This window comes from Haliotis asinina, chromosome 5, assembly GCF_037392515.1.
Source record: "Haliotis asinina isolate JCU_RB_2024 chromosome 5, JCU_Hal_asi_v2, whole genome shotgun sequence".
In the NCBI taxonomy this organism is placed as follows: Eukaryota; Metazoa; Mollusca; class Gastropoda; order Lepetellida; family Haliotidae; genus Haliotis; species Haliotis asinina.
Genome location: NC_090284.1, coordinates 68,356,825 through 68,377,776, shown reverse-complemented (window position 1 = coordinate 68,377,776; position 20,952 = coordinate 68,356,825). Strand labels below are relative to the sequence as shown.

Sequence of the window (20,952 nt, the reverse complement as noted above, 5' to 3'; positions counted from 1 at the left end):
AATGTATACATGCTTGAGTACAAGTAATCTAACTTTCGGGACAAATATGCCATCCTGATACACCTTCCAGTAGTCCCTGACAAAAAGACTAGTAGACATGTATTTGTGATAGGTACTTAATTGACAGCTTTTGATACTCTGACACTAGTTGGAAATCAGTAGCTTAGGTTATATTTTGTTCAGTGGAACTGTACAGTGTTGACAAGAGTTCATTTTCAAAACCCAAACTCTAAATTACATTAACATCATACTGAAGGCCATCAACAACTCTAAGACAAATACTTCCAAGACCAATGTGGTCTGTTGTGTTCTGGTACCTACATATAATTGCTCATACAGTGTTAGAATATTTCAAAGGCAGGAATGTTGAAATTCACTACAAATGCTTAATTTTCCCAAGCCAGGTTAGAATCAACTTGTCCAAGAAAATTTCATTCTAGTCTGTTTTCACCCACATATACATCTTCTGCTTGTGTCAACCATTTTTGGAATTTCAAGCCAACTATCAAATCACAAATTTGCCCATATCCAAGGGACGGCATGTTACGTTTCCTAGTCACTTCTTTTGCTGTGTTACAAAATCCACAGTAGGAATGAAAACCATCATGTAGTCACTTGTTTTCTAAAACGTTCCATTTGTTTTAAGTGAATATTTACATGTTCCAAGATGAAGAAAGTATCAAGTACACCATGTCTGATGCTTAATACACAAAACCATCAAGTTAACTGCCTGCTTGACAGACACAATGGAGGGTAAATGTTTGAGTTTATCTCAAAACTAGACAAGAAAGATGAATCTCTTTCTTCTGTTTCCCCCTTGTATCTCATGAAAATATAAGCAAACTGTTTCCATGTTCATGAGAAATCCCTGTTAAAGCAGAGTCAATAATATTCTCGAATGTCATCCAAATATATCCACACTTGTTTAGTCTGTCCAATATATAGAGCAGTGAGAGGATGCTTGTACTAGTACTTTGTATGTTGTGACAAAAATTATGCGCTTTATGCAACACAGCTGCTTCTCTAAAACCCAAATTCTCCTGTGCTCTGTGTCTTATGTACAGAAGTAACGCGTATGCAAAAACAGAAATTTACGGCAATGATTTCATGTATCTAATTGGCCAACAAAGCAGTTATTTTTCCATTTACATAATCAAAATATTGTCTTGCGAAGTTACTGAATATTAGGACAGAGCTTGAATCTGAATTACAGATGGGGCTTGTCTTCAGTTAGGGAATTGAACGACATCACAGATTTGGTACTGATTATAGGCTCTTATGTGTTAATTAAAAAATCTGCAGTCTGTGACATTACTATTTTCTTGACACATTTATTTATCAGAATACCAAAAAATATACATCACTGAAGTTAGTTGACCCCCAAATAGTACTATATACCTTAAACAGATTCAAGTTATATGACCATGTTTCACACCACCTAGTTTTTGTAAATCTCAAATAATGTGCCTCATTGATTGGTATATATTCTGGAAGTTCTTGAGTTGAAAAGAAGACATTCAGCTTATGGATGACAAGTTCAATTTGACTGTATTGACAACATTTCAATTTCATGCATCTTCAGCATCTACCTGTCGTTAGTCAATCTGGCCAATATTTAGAATAATTATGTGAAACACATACCGGTATCCAAGACATGGTAAATCATTTAGTACATATTTTCGAGCACAATTGATGTAACCAAACATGCTATAGCATGAGCCAAGATTCTGGCACAAAGCAATTATTTTGCTGGATAAAACAGAGTCTTTATTACCTACAGAACTAGATGTCTACTGACCCCTAGCTATGCCATACATGCAAAACGAGAGTGCCTCTTTCTGTACTGGTGTTATCACACTCTGATAATCAAGATTCTTGACAAGCAACAGAATAACATCATTTTGCTATAATTGTATACTCTACTCTGGAAAAACTTGGGCATTACTCCAGCTGTTCTTCATGTCACATGAGGTTCCATGCATTTATTGCATCCCTGCAAATACACAACTTCACCCCCCTACTCATATTTAAGGAATCATTTGAATATGAACGTATTTTATGGTTGCAGTGTATCACATGATACAAACTAAGTATACTGAACAGTGAAAGAAATACAAGTTTTGGAAAAATGGTATCTTGTAAAAGTAAGCATTCATGTTTATGTCCTTTTTTGAAACCTTGACAAAAACATTTCTTTTGCTGTTCAGTATATGTGGCTCGATACCAACAGCCTGAAGTGGGAATAGGCTCTGCCCTGAACACCTACCTCCTTACACTGTACACGTTCACATGCTGCAGTCCGACATTGCACTTTCCCACCATTACAGGAACAGTATTCACAGTCACTAATGTTCCAAATATCTCCATGGTAATGCTCCACCACAGTCAAACATTTGCCTGGGAATAAAAATGATGCCTTTAATGATTATATCATTTGATATTTAGTGGCATTTTGTTAGTGCCAGCTCTGTCAATTACGAAATCCCTCCCTATAGACAGTTCTGGAAGGCACACTTACATCTTTATAAATACTTCTATTAACAATTCATTTAGATTTTCCTTTGAGAAAAACATTTGTCTTGAAGCTGTAACAAAAATATATTCTGTCTTTAACGCAAATCCCACAACCACTCATCAAGATTAAAGGTCTGTTGCTAGAGTAACAAGAAGCAAGCAGTCTCCCCTCCTGTGTACACAACAAAGTTTTTCATGCATAACACTTCTTCCCTAAATCTGTGGAGCAGAAAAACTGTTTATTGTTGTTGCTGCTGTTGTTATTATTACCACTTTTGAAAAATATTCCACAGGTTTACACTTAGTCATAAACATTAATCCACACTGACACAAAAACTAATAAATACCTTTCTTAGGCACACATTCATGACAACACTGACCAGGACGCTTGATTTTTCTTTGATTCTGCAAATTAAATTTTTTAAAAATATTAGGAAACCTATTTCACCAAGGCAATGTATGAAATGAGTTACAGAATAACTGATTCTTTCATATAACTAATGTCTTATGGCATGACTAGTAAACTATGGAAATATGAAAGACTAGGGTGTCCCTAACTTCATTTGAGCAGCATATAAATTGAAACGTCATGTAATATCAAACGGAGAAAAATAGAGAGACTTGTTTCTATTTAAACACGAGGAATAATGATCACCTTTAGAGAGGTTTGAAAAGTGCAAGATTTCATTTTCTATCATTTAACAATTTACAACTTTCTTTGAACACCCTGTGGTGCAATATGATCCACTTACACTGTGACAAATCATGGCGCTGTTGCACTGCTGTGTTCGACATTCCACGCTGCCACTGACGCATGTACAGTATGTGCACGTGTCTCGACGCCATTGTTCACCATCCTGTAAAAAGATGCAGTGTGCATTACCTAAGGGCATCAGGTTTGCATTGCATTCAACTCCACAGAACAAGTTATCTGGGGCATTGTTTAATATGCTGATTTCATATATGTGTATCTATTACAAATGCCTTTTTCAAAAGTGATTTTAGAAGTTAACAAAACACAATGGTTATAACAGAATGGATGAGTTCTCAAAATCAACCATTATGCAAGGACTTATAAAACAATCATAATTATCATGTACAAGGAATCACTGAAGTACAAAAATGTGAAATATTCACATATGACAAATCTTATAGACACAGCTTATGTTTCATTACTTGAACCAATTTTGTCCAGATAATACGTAATTCACAGGCACAAGACACTAAATGCAGATAAAAACACCAAAGTGTTATAAGTAGTTCCAAGGATTAAAATTAGTAGTTTGACCATAAAATTAGTAGTCAGCTAAATACTAAAAATCGCAAATATCAGCTTTAGCTTTCTAATCGACAATTTCGCTAAAATTATGTTTGTTACTTACAATCATTCCAGTTCAAATATGTGATTAAATTTGATGCATGGAAGGTAAGTGAAGTCAGAAAAATGTATTTAGTCGATAAAAATATATATCTGTGTCTATTGTCCCCATTCTAATGAATTTTCTTCATATTTCATTAAAATTTCTAGTGCAATTGCATTGATGTAGTTTGTAGTTAATATTTGCAGTGACTACAACAAAAATCGTAGAGGTTGGCATCTCTGTGAATGTACAAGTGCCCCTGAAACCTGAATGACTCTTTAATGATGGTATATTGGCATGAGCCTGAGAACTTGAAGAACTATCTGGAAATCTTGTAAGGGACATTAAGTGTGAATTACAAAAATCCCTCCCAACTGAAAGATTTGGATTTTTTACATCCCTGGTGTAAAGTAAACAAACAATCTTAAGTAGAATTGCACACATATATCTAAATGTGTGTAGCTGCAGATACAATTGTGTTATGTTCATTACAACAAACAAGAAACGTCTTCAAAACTTGAAACAACAAGCTCATAAATGCGAACAACTTCCCAAGTTGGGCTATTCAAAATGAAGTTGAAAAAACATAAATCAAACACATTGAGACCCAGCGACTACATCTTGACATGGCAGCTCACAACGCCCAAACATTGTACAATTACGTCCAGAATGTTAGGTTCATTTTGGCTGCATCTGTTCAAAGTTTTGAGGCAATTAAGAGCTTTCTCAGAACTGTTTTTAATGGAGGGAGGTGCCTCTATCAACATCAAACAGGTTCAGCAGCAGAGTGTTTTAGTAAATGAAGAAGAACATGGCCAGTATCACAATCTTCACACAGAACAAATAGATGAAACATATTCCACACCATGCTATACTGTTACTCTATATTTCTCAAATGAAGGTAGGACCTTACAGTTTAAGTGAAGTTTAAGCTCGAAACTATGCAGGAAACAGCATCCTGCTAATGGAAGGAAACATCCAGAAAACTGGATTCATGCCGCTCAAACGCTAATCACACATTATGATGATGGTAATAACTGACAGAATGACATGCACACACAGTCTCAAAGAGCACACTTAATACACCATCTGGACCTGTTATGTCAGGGTAGCATAGTACCCCTGTAGGAACACTAGTCAGTCCTACCACACTAGTCAATGTCCACAACCAAGGGCATAGTCAACTTGACATATTAAGCCAGTTCATTCCACTCTTTTGGCATATGAATTACCAAATCAACATTACAATATGCAACTTCCAGCACTCATAGCACCAGAGACCATATAATAGAGTCTCTGATAGCACAAAGACCACTTTGGGAATGAGGACTGATTATGTATGTGTGCATGAATGATTGTGTTGTCTAACACTACCCTCTAACAATCCAGTGATCAATGCTATCCACAACAATCCATTCATCAGGCTTATGCTAACAAGCAACCAAGACAGATCATCTGTGCTGACACAGATCTTTCAATAACATTACCGGATAAAAAAGGTTTCTTTCACAAAAATACTTTGAACATGCAGTGGAAGCTGTCAAAATCAGCATCTGTCCAAACCAGCAAGTTGTCAACACCAGCATACAATCTCTTGTCTTGTACATTTGCCATCAGCTCTACAATCCAGCACCTTGTCTACACCGGATTATTCCTTCAGTTCCTATGAGTGCCATGTCTTGTACATTTACCATCAGCTCTACAATCCAGCACCTTGTCTACACCGGATTATTCCTTCAGTTCCTATGAGTGCCATGTCTTGTACATTTACCATCAGCTCTACAATCCAGCACCTTGTCTACACCGGATTATTCCTTCAGTTCCTATGAGTGCCATGTCTTGTACATTTACCATCAGCTCTACAATCCAGCACCTTGTCTACACCGGATTATTCCTTCAGTTCCTATGAGTGCCAGTTTAGTTTTCACTGTATATAGGTCAGAATTACCAAAGATTAAGGTATGGTTCACTGTTATGTCTGTGAATTCTAATATACACAAAGCTTCACTAAATTTTTACCTTATATAATGTCCCTTGATCTTCACATTGTTCCTTTTTACACTGTTGACAACATCCATCAGCTGATTGGGCAAGGGTTTGGCCCTGCAAATCAATAAGCATATATATGTGCATAATGTTAGATACAGGTCAACTGAATGGGCAAAATGGTCAGTTATTGTACTAAATAGACACATTCCTTACAAAATATACTGTAGATATGTGCAGGTGCTGACCATGAAAGTAAATACACATTAATAACTCAGATGCCCACAGATTGAAACATAAAATCTCAAGAATTAAATATTAGTGGAAAACAATTAGGGAACTAATTTCATCTAACATATTTCTTACAAAAACATGATAGATTAATTTGATGTCTTCAATAAATTGGGACCTTGAAACACAATCACAAAGAATATTCTGATCATTTCAAGCCATACTATCTTAAGTATTTGATCTGTTACAAGTGAAACATCCCAGTCCCAATCAACAGTTGAGCAGTATAAGATAAAACTAAAAACACAAAGTTGTGTTTATAAATTAAGTTATTGTGTTACATTAAAAAACATAAGAGTGAATTGATATTTATCTCTGTGAACTCTGTTTATGCTATGTATAACCTGCTTTGTCATGGCTCTTGCCCTTCCTGACATTTCCGCATGTGTTTGTATATCTGATCCAATCTTGCCTTATAAGCTTCACCCCTGACTGCCATCTAATCTTGCCTTATAAGCCCCGACTGCTGCCTCAATAGAAATACTTAGTTTTTCACTGCATCCCTATGCTACATGTGTCTGATAGACTTTATCTCCATATCAGACCTTACAGAAATGTTTTGCAGGAACAAGGAATACTGTATTCACAAGCCTCTTTCCTTCTACTCCCTGATGTGTAATTACTCGTATCTACTATATATGTAACATATGCTCGCAGTTATATTCCAGCACCATGATGGCAGTCTGTGTATATACTAATATGTAACAGTCAGCTGATTGAGAGTAAAAGCCACTGATCTGTATGATTGGCATTTCAGAAGTTGATGAATAAGCATCGTACATTTCTTATTAAGAGGCATTGACAAGCAGTCAACCATGATGTGAGCATAACCACTGTCTTATCACCTTGAACTAGAAATATTAGTTACTGGTTCTAATCCAGAATTCCAACAAAGTTGGATAAATAAACAGTTTTCAATTTAAATTATTACACCAGAGCAGAAATCATACAATTTTTCTCATCTTCCTTCCCAAACACATTTCTTTGCTTGATATGAATGTGGCATCCCCTTAATCATTTGAAATCAAGAAGCTCACTCCTTCTCTGTGCGGTGGAATTTCAGTTCCATGAGAAAGTTCACTTCCCATACCTCCTCTCTTCTCGACATTGTGGCCAAAACAAACAGAATGCCAACCATTCTCCACTTGACATTCATCTGCTTTGTCAAATAAAAACACCCTACATTTCTATCAGATAGCATGTTCCCCTCTTAACATCAATTATTACATATCAGATACTTGGTAGTCCTGATTTCCATACAAACAAACACAATGCTGGTAAACCATGTTGTATGGCTGTGCTTGTTGTTGTAGACTCCACATGAGAGGGTGTGAAAGCACCACCCAGGAGGATGACATTGTGGATCAGGTTGGATGAGTGAGCAAAGCAGCTGCTTGGACTGAACACAGGGCATCACAACTGTACCCATCAGAAACAGTTATGTAATTCATTAGCAAGAGGCTATGAAGGCAATTCTGACTTTAAAAATTTGACCAATGTCCAACAGAATTGATAACTTGGTTGATTGCTCACAATAGCATCATGGGTTTGTCTGGTATAGACTTGATTCTATACATAGCCTGAATTTTGCTAAATATTGCACTGACAACAAGTAATAAAACCAAAGACGACCTGAAAGAAAAAACTAAAGGAAACATATAAAGCATTTCTTCACTATGGTGAATTTATATGCCAGTACCAAATTGCAATTCTACACACTTTATTGTACAAACATGAGTGATTGTATTAAAACAGTGTCACAACTCATGGATTTATCAAGTAAGATCGAGGGTAATAAATCAATTCTTAGACAAGTTTGATAAATTATCAGTGGAGGGATCAATCATTACTGTCATTTTAGAAAGTCATAATTGTTGAATGCCATCCACAATCTTCAGATATGGCATCATCTCAATTGTGATGTCATTCTGACTTTACATTACAGTATGATTCAACTGACGTAAAGAAATCACATCTGGCAAGTGTGAACATTTCCCCTAGTACACATGTGATTTTAATGTTGTTATTTCTAACTTATCGACAATGAAATGCGATATTCCTTCATTCAAAACCAGGCTACACATGAGACGGCAATAAACAGCTACATACCTAACTAAACTAAGTCTTCATATATAACCTAACCAAACCTTCAAGGTGAAGGCATCTCTTCTTCTGGTATGCATGCTATTATGCTTATTTATTCACAGTATGAAATCAAAGAAAGAGAAAAGTTCTGTAAGATGCGACATAAACTTTGTGTCATAGATCTAAGCCACAGATGTACAAAACTTCTCTTCATGTCGTTTTTGTTTTCAGATTCATGACCATCTGATCTACTCTTAATGCCAGTGGGTAAATTTGTGAGTCTTGAAGGCAGGAGCTTGTTTGTAGTGAGTGATGAGCAAGACTAGGGAGAGGTTTACTGGCATAGTGGCCTCAAACCCAGTGTACAAAGACACTATATATAACCAAAATTATTGACAAAAATATAATTGCATTACTAAATATTTTCTTTTTTTTAACAAGTGTAACATCTGATATGTGGTAAATCTTGAAGGAATTTCATTGCACTGGTTGTAAGGATAAATCTAGAACTGACTAATTCTGTGAACCATGGAGTTTGAATGATTATATGCAGTCATCATTAAACCTGATAAAGCAAGTAGATTTTGTGGGAACATGGAATTCTACAGCCTCATATATGTACAGCTGGTTTGAAATTTGAAACTGCCTGATTCTAAAGTCCATAAATAAGGAGTAATTTCACTTTCCTATCAGCAATTTTCCTTCTACCTACAGTGCTCCCCACCGATGATAAACATTTGCAACTTCCTACAGAGCTTTTTTTTCCTTTAAAAATCTAATCAACAAATAAACTATAAGGACTAATTGGTTAATAATTGGGTTGCAAAGACACGACTGGCTCAGAATGCTGCAATATTCCCTCATGGCAGCACCAAGATAACTCCTGGCGATGGCCCAGAAGCAGACAGCAATTGGCAGCCATTTGCAGTGACTGATTACAGTGGTACAAACAACTGACAAAGGATCCACTTAGACGATACCTCAAAAAGGTGTGCTGCCGCATACCTGGGGAAGGAACATGATGACTGTACTTGTTACAGGGTCTAACAACTGGGACACTGCTGTAGTTAGTCAATCCAAACTTATTCGTCTAGTTTTGCCACTGCTCATCAAAACTAAGCCCATGGTGACTATTTTCCCCAATGGTGCAATGCTTGAGGCTCATTTCGATTTCAGTTTCCCTCTGCCATGATATAATGAAATAAAGGAGAGCAAACCACACTCACTCAGTCTTAGATCCACTCTACCATGTCTAAGTACTTTTTGGTGAAATAGCTTTTACTTATATCAGAGGCCATCTATTATATGGTATCTGCTTACATATCAAACTGATTTACTACACAGTACCTATTCTTTTAGATTGAAAGTTGTACATTTCCTTCTATATTTCAATCTTAGCCATAATAATTAACTCCATTCCATCAGGACTAACTTGCTAAGTTAGCAGAATGGCTGACATTGTGGCAGAGCAGCTGGGGACATACTTATGTGTGTGGCTTCTGATTTAGGAGCTTAACAGCACTACCATGGCCAGCTAACTGTTGATAGTGAAGTCTGCATCCACAGGTGTCTGCGAGGTATGTACAATTATGTTTACATGATAAACTCTCAGCAGCTTGGATGCAAGTCTCATTGCCATGCTGAATGAGGAGCCATGTTGTTTCAGCTTCATACAGAGAATCACAGCAGCACCACATGCTACATACATGTGAAGCAAGTGGCACCAGAGTCCGACAAGTAGGTATCAGTGGCAGTATGTTTCAGGACCAGCCACTCACAGTGGCTTGTTCACTGTTAATGCAAGCTTGCATCTGCTAATTGCTAATTGTGTTGAAGGTGAAATGCTCAGATATTGGAGTTTCTTGAAAAATTAAAGTTGCACTGATTTTTGTTTCCTTCATCTTTAATGCCTTATTCAGCAATAGCAATAAGAACAAGTCATCAGGAGATCCTCAAGGGATGGAGTTCAGATAAGATTCATTGCCTTTGCATGCCTTAGCTCAATGAAGAACAATGAAATCCTCTTGAATAATTTTCAGTACCCCAAACCATCAAAAGCAACTAGATCACCACTAGACTGATCTTCAAGGCAAGTTTCATCGAGAAATATCTAAAAATCTGTGGTTATGGTCTGGAAAAAGTCATTTTCAACAGATGTCAAACAAAAAAGAAATAAAGAAATCAATAAAAAAAAACATCAAAAAGCACCACTTTACAACTAGACTGATCTTTATATTAAGTCTCGACTAGGAATATTCATTAGAATATCATAATAGCAAATGGATGTCATAGAGGCAGACAGACCAATGGACATATTAACAGTTTTTTCTAGGGGATAACAATGGCATTTAAATTGCACTTTTACCACAGCACACCAGAGCTCACTTAAAGCACTATACCATTATTTCCACACACTATCAAAGGATCTGTGTGCAGTGGATTTCATTCTCAGCTCCTTAATGGAAAAAGCATCCAAAGCTGACTTCAGGCACCAGAAGGTTAAGTCACATGACCAACTTGTATTGGAGTCATATTGAGTGATGTGGGGGCATGTAAGTCCCAAAACATTACAGGTTAATCAAACTTACTGAATATACTAAAATGTAGAATTTTTGTGATTTTATGTTTTGGCTTAATGTACCTACCATCATCATTCACTGAAGGGATGATGTAAATTGGGGTAGGGTCTATACAGGTAGCAAAAGTACTGAAGTTCCCCTTGTCCCCAGCATGGTGAGCTATCAGTGTGTTGTGTGTATTTGTCTATTTTTAAAACGCATATGTTTGTTTTAATAGTCTGTGATAATCTAGTTATTTTAGTGTTCTTTGTCAACAATTTTTTAAAATAATTCAATTGCATTTATTGTTAATTTATAACTTTTAAAGTCATAATATGACCAAAATATTTCTGATGTGACTGTAAATCTTAACTCACTCACTCACTCACATCCAATATTAAATCAAGATACATACGCTGCAACATATTTATTCTGTCTGGTGCTCAGGTATGGGCATGAGGTATGTCATCCAATTAAAACATGGAAAACACTTGCAAATGATTTGTTGGTCACTACTCTGGTATGGGGTATAATATGTCAGACAATTATAGTTACATGAATATATGTTACAGTCAGACTGTGAAATCAGTCATTTCATGAAATAACAAAACATTTCAGTCAGTTCGTGAAATGACTAAGAGGGTCAGCCATTTCGCGTTATTTTGTGTGCCAACAATCAATATACTTCAGTCATTTGTTTCTCACTATATCCACATTAATAACTCAGGGACTATTCATGGTATATCCATTTGGTGGTGTTCATTTCTCATTAGACCCACTGTCACTTGGTAAATAAGCCCTTGCACTTCATACACCCAGAAATAAGCTGGTGTGTTTAGATACATGGCAACAAGAATACATCTGGAAAGCTTCTAAAATTGGTTCATCAAAAACAAAATTGCTCAAGGAGACACACTACTTAAGATGATACCATACACCATCATTCACACTTGTTGATTGGCAAACAAATAAAACAGCTGCCTGTAGCGATAATCATGCAAAGATACAAATCTCTTCTTGGTGCAATAGACCCATTAACATACATACATGCACACAAACATAACATTACAGCTTCATGGATGCTGGCATAGGAGATACTTTTGCACCTGCAGACAATGAATATTAAAGATACTACAGCACATACAATTTTTTTCTGTGACAACTGTCTCCCATAAGTTATAATGTTTATGAAATAACAAAGTAAAATAAATTTATACACAAAGTACATAATGGAGTAAATTTACAACCATTTTGCTAAGAAGACATCATGACAACTGTAAAAATGTTTAGAATTATCCTGACCAGGCAAAATAAATAGACTAGGCAACATTACCATGTACCTGCTGGGTAGGAAAGGAGACTAACAAGCCAAATTGTAGTGAAGTTCCCAAGATATTGCATATTCAGGCTTGTAGAAGAAAACAAGCCTCTTTTATATAGTCTGCCTGTGCACACACTGCATCTTTTGAGCACTAATCGTTTGCACCTCTGATCTCTGAAGAGCAAACTGGAAACAAGCATGTGTTGATGGCAGGAAGCCCCCATCGCCACAGCTTTCACAAGGCCAAAACATGTTTGGGCTCTGGTTACACAGTTCTCTAAATAAATGCCAGAAAGCAAGCAATCTTTCATATACTTAATTGGCTTTTATACCCAGATAAACAACACAGTGTCAGCTTATCTTTCATGCAATGGAAGGGATTTGTTGTCTTATGATACTCACTGTGAATGTAGAATGAGTTTAGAACTATGTCATATCATGTAATGGCCTCAGCAGAATATATCAAGAAAATATTTCTCTCTTTTGATTTACTGTCAACTCATGTGCTTACAATAATCATTGTGATATGTTTTCCATGTACAGTAAGCTTGAAAAACACTGAGGGAGGACTTTCACATGTCTCAACGTGAAACACGAAATTGTAGTCTTAAAACATTTTACTGATGAAGTTTAGTAACAGTTCTAGAACAAAGTGGCACGAGAAATGCTATTATGGATATCATGTTTTACGGCTAACACATTTTTTCAATATAAATCTAAGGTTCAAACTCCAAACTCCTGCTGACAATGATGCCACAAGACAAGTGTCTAGACAGTCATCTACATATTGGTTTTGGCCTTCTTGCTTCCTGCTGATATACGTGCATCTGCTGGATTCATTGAGCCTGCTAGCAAATGTATGTGTCTTGTATTGGATTTATTGAGGCTTGTACCTAATATATGTGTTCAACTAGATTACTAGAGTAACAACTAGTCTTTGAAATGAACATATCTTAAATAAAATTTAATGAAGAGGAGCCCTTGATCTTTCTTGATTTTAAGAAGCTATGGAAATTGAGACTTGTCAGATTTTCTATACTTGCATGGGCTTTCTGAGATGTATATGCTCCAGGGTCTGCATGACACACTACTGGATTCAGTGATGCAAGTAGCCAAAATATGTTTCTTCTACTGGATACATTGAGGCCATCAGACAGTATGTGTTTCTTCTACTGGATACATTGAAACAGCTAGCTGACCGTTCGATTTATAGTATTTCAATACATGGGCCTATTAGACGTTTTTGGCACCTTGCGGACATATATGCTTTCTATTAGATTCATCATGGTGGCATACTAATATATGGGTCTTCTATTTGAATATGCAAAGCAGCATGTTGATAAGTGTGTCTTTTATCAAGATTTTTGAAGGCAACATGCACATGTATGTGTCTTATGTTGAATTAATAGAAACAGTATGCCTGTTTATGTGTTTTCTGTTAGAATCAAGGCAGGTTTGTATACAGGAAGCTAGATATGTCCTTATGCATGTTGAATCAAAGGCATGGTAACTGAAACATTGAACATCCTTGACATTCCTGAAAAATACACCTTGACACACCAATATCAACAAGAGTGATGCATTTCAGATTGTTCAAAATGTTATCCAACCGTTAAGGGCGTCAGAGATACACTTTGGAAATGGCAGTCAACACACACACATGATAAGGGATGGGAGTGACGTGAACTCCCCCACTGGAAATATGTCATTGATAATCAAATCCCACACTGCCTTTCTGCAGCCATTTTCTTCATAATAGAACCATGGGCAATATTTACATACCACACTTCTCAAAGAACCTGTTTATTATGTTGATCTCAAAATCTGATACTGTTTTATTTAGGATGTGACTTGGTAACCATTGATCGAAGTGTGGAAAATGTCACTGGAAAGAAATGTAGACAGTGGAAGAAGTAGATAATGATTGGCCTGAGGTACCACCAACAACGTGATTGCCATTCATATACTAATATTCAAGTTCATGAGGGCTAACAGCACCACGTCATAAAAATGAGATCTTTTAGTCTCCATCAGTCCAAAAATCAAAACATAATTGAAATACAAACACATTTGTTAATATCGTCAAGTTGGCATTTGTTGTGATGCTGATAAGGTTAATGCAGCTTGGTTTGTCAAAGGTGAAACATAACGTTTCGTAAGTGCATATGTGTTCTATGTACAGAGTGTTGGAGTGTGTGCTGCACTTGATAGAATAAAAAGATTCAGACAGTACTTGTTTCCACTATTTTAGGGTGAGTGGATCTGCAAACCAAAATACCAGTTATTTTTCAATGTCAGTAGAGTTGACAGAAATATCAGAACTAGACTCTGATCATAGCTTCTGACACTCATGTTGATGTTAGGCACTAAGCGAGTGAGGTTAGTTCTATGCTGCTTTTAGAAATATTCCAGCAATATCACGGTGGGAGATATGGGCTCCACACATTGAACCCATGTGGGCAATTGTACCTTGGCCTTTAGTGTGATGAGCTAACGCTTTAACCACTCGGCTACCATACCGCCCATTTTATTAGGTCCTGATAGTAAATACATTAACCAGACTGATATGAACATGACACCTGTAGAATTATCCCATATCCTGATTTGACATAGAGGACCTAAGTATTAAGTGGTGGTTTTGGGAGTAATTTCACAGTAAATAGTGTAGTTGTACATTAGCTTCATGTAGGATGAAATCTCAGAGTGATACTCGTCTGTGACATCTAAAATTTCCCTCTTATCACAAGCATAAATATGATACTGAAGGACAAAATAAAGGAATAGATATACACCATAAGAGTGATAATTAGGCCAGTCTAGCAACAGGTCAAATTTCAATATATTCCATACACCTGAAACAGTTGCAAATAACTTCTATGAGAGCAAACAGCTACTTTGAAATGTAATTTTATGCATGGTGTTACCCACCACAGCTCCTGCCTGCTGTAGTCCACTGATTCCTGTTTCTCAAACACTGATAGCTGCACCCACCTTACCACACACCAACCACAGGCCAAACAGCTTCATGCTTGAATACCAACCACATTTTATCCCACTGGCAAAGTTTGCTGAGAAACAAGATCATTGCATGTTTGTTAATAATTACCTCCCTAGTGTTTCACATTTAACCTCTCTACATTATCTTCCTTCATCACAGCTGCTGTTTTCAACACATTGAAGAAACATGCTCGAGGACATTTATGTAACAGCCTTGGGGTAGAGTCAGTGCATGAAATCAACATACCGCATTTGCCATGATAAATGTCATACACAGGTTGCTTTCAGATTTCAGCAGCAGGGAACAAACTTTGGTCAAATGTCAATGAAACTAAAATTTGGTAGGGGGGTCATTATTGGAGTAAAGCACTCAGTTCAGTGAATATGGTAAACTGTTAGTACATTCCAAAAGGCTTGTTCAACATACACTCAAATGACTGGTGCCAAAGGTATCTTTATCAGTGTTAGTTTCAATGCTTGTTTCCTACATGAAATGCAGGGAAAAACACAGGCTAAGAACTGATAAGACTTTGTTCAGGACTAGTGACATAATTTTGTTCAGGACATTAAAAGATGGCACATAAAACATGAAGTTTTTTGTACATCTGATTCTTTCACTATTACTACAGACATACCATGACATGTTAAATATAATAATCCAATAGAAATATTTGATCTTTACTTGTTTTGAGTAGCATACATTTATGCTGACACTGATATACTGACTGATATTGTGTGCTTTCTTCCCTGTGACTAAGTGAAAAGTCTGCAGACAGGTTGCGGTAAACTTTGGTTTGGTCTGTGTCCTTATAGTATCGAATAACAATAATTCTTATAGCAACCAACAGCAGTCCTAAGGACACCAAATTGCAAACCTTAGTTACACACAGAAATAGTGGCCCTAATGGTACAAAATAGCAGTCCTACTACAGTGACAAATAGCAGTACTTTTAATATGCTATTAGTATTATCCTTATGAAAACACACAGCAGACCTAATAGTAACAAATAGGAGCTCTTATGGTAGCAAATAGTAGTCCTTATTATCACTACAGAAACTGTCTGAGCCAAGTCTGAGCTTGTTCTTTCACAACTAACTTGAAGGGGTGCATATGGTGTTAGGCCTGCCCAGTATCTCTTACACTGCATATAGACAAAACTCTCTATGTTTACCAAGTCGTCTCCTGAATGAGTAAGTTTCCATGCACTGTTTGTTTTTGTTGGCTTCCATATATTAAATGAAAATGGATTCAAAACAATGTTGATCTGATAGTTCTATCATACAAGATGGAAATAAATAAACACTGCATGAGTGTATGTTTGATAAAAGGCGGTTTGTCATAGCAAAAATGCATTATCAGTTTAAACTTTATCTTCATGTTTACACTGATGAAGACATAACAACATGTCTGCGTGGTTAAGGACACTTGTTAAATCAAATAATTCACACTTTCATGGGTTGTAAAAATGTCATATTTTTCAAAATATGATCAAAGTGTACCTGCAACTCTTAATCTTCATAGGGAAGTGATGCTTAACAAATATACAACACTACACTATGGAGCACTGTCCATGTGATAACAGATGTCCAATCATTGCAACTACTTTCTGTGAATGTAATATTCACACACAAATGATGGTTAACAAATATACAACAGCAGTCTGTGTGATAACAGAAGTCTGTCTATTCATTGCAACATACACAAGTGATGGTTAACAAATATACAAGAGCAGTCTGTGTGATGACAGATGTCCATCCATTCATTGCAACTACTTTCTGTGAATGTAACATTCACACACAAATGAAGGTTAACAAATATACAACAGCAGTCTGTGTGATAACAGACACCCATCCATTCATTGCAACTACTTTCTGTGAATGTAATAGTCACACACAAATGAAGGTTAACAAATATACAAGAGCAGTCTCTGTGATGACAGATGTCCATTCATTGCAACTACTTTCTGTGAATGTAATAGTCACACACAAATGATGGTTAACAAATACACAAGATCAGTCTGCATGGTGACAGATACACATTCATGGCTTCCACTTTCCATGTACATGTATGTTGCAAACCATGTTATGAGACCAGTGATTACTGTTTTATCATTCAAGATATCTAACATAAAAACTCTCTGTTTTACACCTGTTAAACATTTGTTTATTCTGTTTGGAGACATATAATAAGACAGCTTATTGTTTGGAAAAGTGGCCAACCAACCTGAGGGCAGACTAGAGGAGGACACTGCCGAGGGTAGCATGTTGTCTGTCCGTCCTTGCACACACACTTGGTACATGAAAGGGGAGACCACTCTGAGCCATCAGGGTAGTGAGTGCCACTAGATCCGACACATGATCCTGCAAGGTAAAAAAGAAGAGTTCAAGCTTAAATTACGGCATTATTAAAGCATCATGTAAAAGTTATTGATAAGTGATAAACTAAATGAAATATAAGAACATAATGATTATGTCATCAGGTCATTCACATCCCAAACTACATAAGATGTGCTACCATCACAAACAAAAAAAATACTTGAAAGACTACAAATTGCTGCTTGTTTCTCCTGTTCACACAAAAAAATTTCCTTCTCACACATAAGTGCTGCGTGAGAATACATCAAATTAATCTATGAAAAGTGGCTACCAATCTCCCATCTTTCAATACTGGAACACTTACCGAGATACCAACCCTAAAGTGTTGCAGATAGCAGTTTCAAGGATCGGAATAAGTAGTTTGACCATACAATTAGTAGATAACTAAATACCATTAATCATGATGGATTCTGAGAAAGATGACCATAAATTTTACATTCCAGTTTAATCTAATTTCAATAGAAGGAATAGTCACCTGGTTAAATCATTCAGATATGATCGTCATTTTCTGCCGGTACGCAATTAGTGGGTCATATCGCAGAGGTTTGCACTAAAATTGCATTTGTTACTTGTGATGATTCCAGTTCAAATATATCATTAAATTTGATGAATGGAAGTTAAGTGAAATAAAAAAATGTATTTAACTGATGAAAATGTATGTTTGTGTCAATTATCCAAATTCTATTTTCTCCATATTTCATTAAAATTTCTAGTGCAATCATATTGGCGTAGTTTGAGGTTAAAATTTGTAAAGACTACAATAAAATCATAGAGTTCAGCATCTCTGAACTTACAGATGTTTTTGGTGACAGTGATTTTGACATCTATAACTTAACTCGTGTGCTTGGACGATGGAAGGACTCTTTTAACAATTCAATCTTTGGAATAATAGCATGTTTATTTTGTACATCAACAATTCTGATCAACTACAAATATTCTGATCAGTCCTTTAACAGACACATCTCAATAAATACTTTGATACAAATATATCAACTCTAACACTCCCATAATGGCAATACCTGACAAATGCAACAAACAAACACTTCAGCTTTCAATATTTATTACACCATATCTAATCCTCAGATAAAGAGAATTAGTAATAGATCTTAACCAATTTACCTACATACAACATGCTACTATCAGGCAATTACCATCCAATCAAGATAAAGATGAAATTTCTTCCAGCCAATAGTGCCTTGATTCATATCAGCCTATACATACACCAACTGGACTACATTGGCTCTACGGTAAACTGCCTCTGGATTGGGTTTCCTTGAAGTAGTGAGTTGGCTGGATTGGGGAGATGAAAGGACTGTTATCAGCTTCAAGTACCTGTGTGTCTAGTGACCACTCACGCCACTTACAATACCTCTTGTGAGGCCTTCAGCAGGCCAAGTGTTAGCAGAGTGGGATGACGGGTTGCATCTAGCATGCAAAGGGGAGGATATATTCTGTTATACACTACACTGACTTATACACTCACTACAGAGTATGAAATCTGTTTATGTTGTCAGTTGTAGTTCACCTGTTTGAATATATCTTTAAGTAGCATTCTAGAAGTTGTACTTTAACTTAATACAAGGTTAACCTCTGGTTTCAACTTATGTACCAGAATTCTTTCAATGCAATGTTTTGGTACAGATAAAAGACTTCATGCAATCACACTGTTTTCACTGTTTCCATGATCTTGGTACCACTGTTAGTAGGCATATTATCCTAGTCATGTAAACAGGCAAAAGTGTTAGTTTCCACAAAACTGTAAGGAAAATTATTCTAATCTGAGTCAACTTCTATATCTACTGCTGGTATGAAATGGTTGCATTGATCAATGCCCTATTTATGGTTAGGCTGGATAACATCAATAGTGCTGACTGCACCTAAAGGAAGCACTGGCTGGAAGTCCAGGTAGCCCAGTTGTCCAGGCACCACAATTTGCTCTGTGTGTCCTTTGTTCAAACCCAAGGTCTCAGGTTTGCCATCAACATTCACCCATGCTAGTGGATTTCACCACAGTGGTAAAGAACACCTGCTTCACATTCAACTTTTATTATACATCAAACTGAAACGTGGTGATATAACTGAAATATTGTCCCAAGTGATTACACATCCTAATTCACGCCCTCCTAATAAATAATATTCTTTATTCATCAAAAACTCTTATAGTGTGAAGTGTAGGTATCCATATTCCACTAAATAATGATTAAACAATACACTATGAATGTATAAATGTGTTACTGAATGTTTCTTCAATAGGCAGTTTGGCCCACATAGGCAACAGACGTAGCCTTGTAGTCATGAAGATACAGACTTAAACATGGTCCTTGTACACTGGTTCACCAATGAAACCTATGTAAAGTCATAAAGTGATTCCAAGGTGTTTAACACTGGCCAGGTGCTACTTTCAAGTTATGATCCACTTATCTCCTTCAGACATGAAACATTTCCTTCCCTAAATGACTGACGATGTACCCCATGCAAACTGTTTTTAGATGACCTCCAGTATCTGCGGCAAACGAGTGATAGCGCTGTCCAGCCAGTACATTAACATCATCTGAAACTCCATCATTTACGGTCAAGTGATCATGAGGGTTACATACACCTGTTTGTTGGGCCACTCAAGTATGTAGCAGTGGCATGTGACACCAGCATTATTTAATCTTGATCAGATCTTCGGCATGAATATGTCAGTACTCAATTCCAAACCCTCACTTTAAACGTGATTTGGGGTTTTAATGACTAGTGTGGTGGGTGCTGGTTAAGTTGTATATATGTTCAGCTATTATGTACAAGAGTGAGTGAGTTAATATCTAACATCACATCAACAATATTATGCACAAGAACCAGGTTCAATTCCAAACCATACACGTTTAATCCACTTTTGAGGATAAGTTTTTAGTTATATGGATTTGAAGTCGGTTTCGCATATCAATATATTTCCAAAGAAAAAACAAATGTCAAAGGTCAAATATCTCAGTGGTTGAAAGGTAGCAAAGTTTCAAAAGTTACTTTATACCTTTTTTTTCAGTTTTGCACCCCAAAAATGGTTACTAGGCAGAAAGACGGACAACTAGCATCTATATTTAGCTTGCCCATTGCATGAAGCACAGGTATTAAAGAGGCTTGGAGATGAGTGAGGATTTTTCTTTCACTGCTTTGAACTGAAGCTTTTCCATTCATTTCCTGTATAGCTACTACCTACATACACCACACAGAGATTTAATGTGGTGTAAGAAGATACTCTTGGGATGATGTTTCACCCTTAACGTGCCCATTGTTAAGGTCTACAGACTCAGTAGAACACTTTAATCAACCTGTTCTGCATGTCATTAATCAAGATGGGTGTGTTTTGGAGGTGTGTTGGCCTGCTCAGTGTTGGCTGTGACAACTGCTGACTGGGTCCCAACATTCAAACTTTAATTACTTGACCACAGGGCACAGACACATGGGTCACACCCCTGTAAGT

The 20,952-nt window shown here is 36.6% G+C and overlaps 1 protein-coding gene across 1 annotated transcript in view; it reads right to left on the bottom strand.

Moving 5' to 3' along the window:
- The window catches only part of LOC137285126 (extracellular matrix organizing protein FRAS1-like), a 116,089-nt gene that overhangs the window by 53,651 nt on the left and 41,486 nt on the right, over positions 1 to 20,952 (bottom strand). The window contains exons 7-11 of the mRNA XM_067817346.1: positions 17,338 to 17,474; positions 5,895 to 5,978; positions 3,267 to 3,371; positions 2,862 to 2,919; positions 2,267 to 2,397 (exon numbers count right to left, since the gene is read on the bottom strand). Of these exons, the coding sequence (XP_067673447.1) occupies positions 2,267 to 2,397; positions 2,862 to 2,919; positions 3,267 to 3,371; positions 5,895 to 5,978; positions 17,338 to 17,474 (515 nt within the window). The remainder of the gene's footprint in view (positions 1 to 2,266; positions 2,398 to 2,861; positions 2,920 to 3,266; positions 3,372 to 5,894; positions 5,979 to 17,337; positions 17,475 to 20,952) is intronic.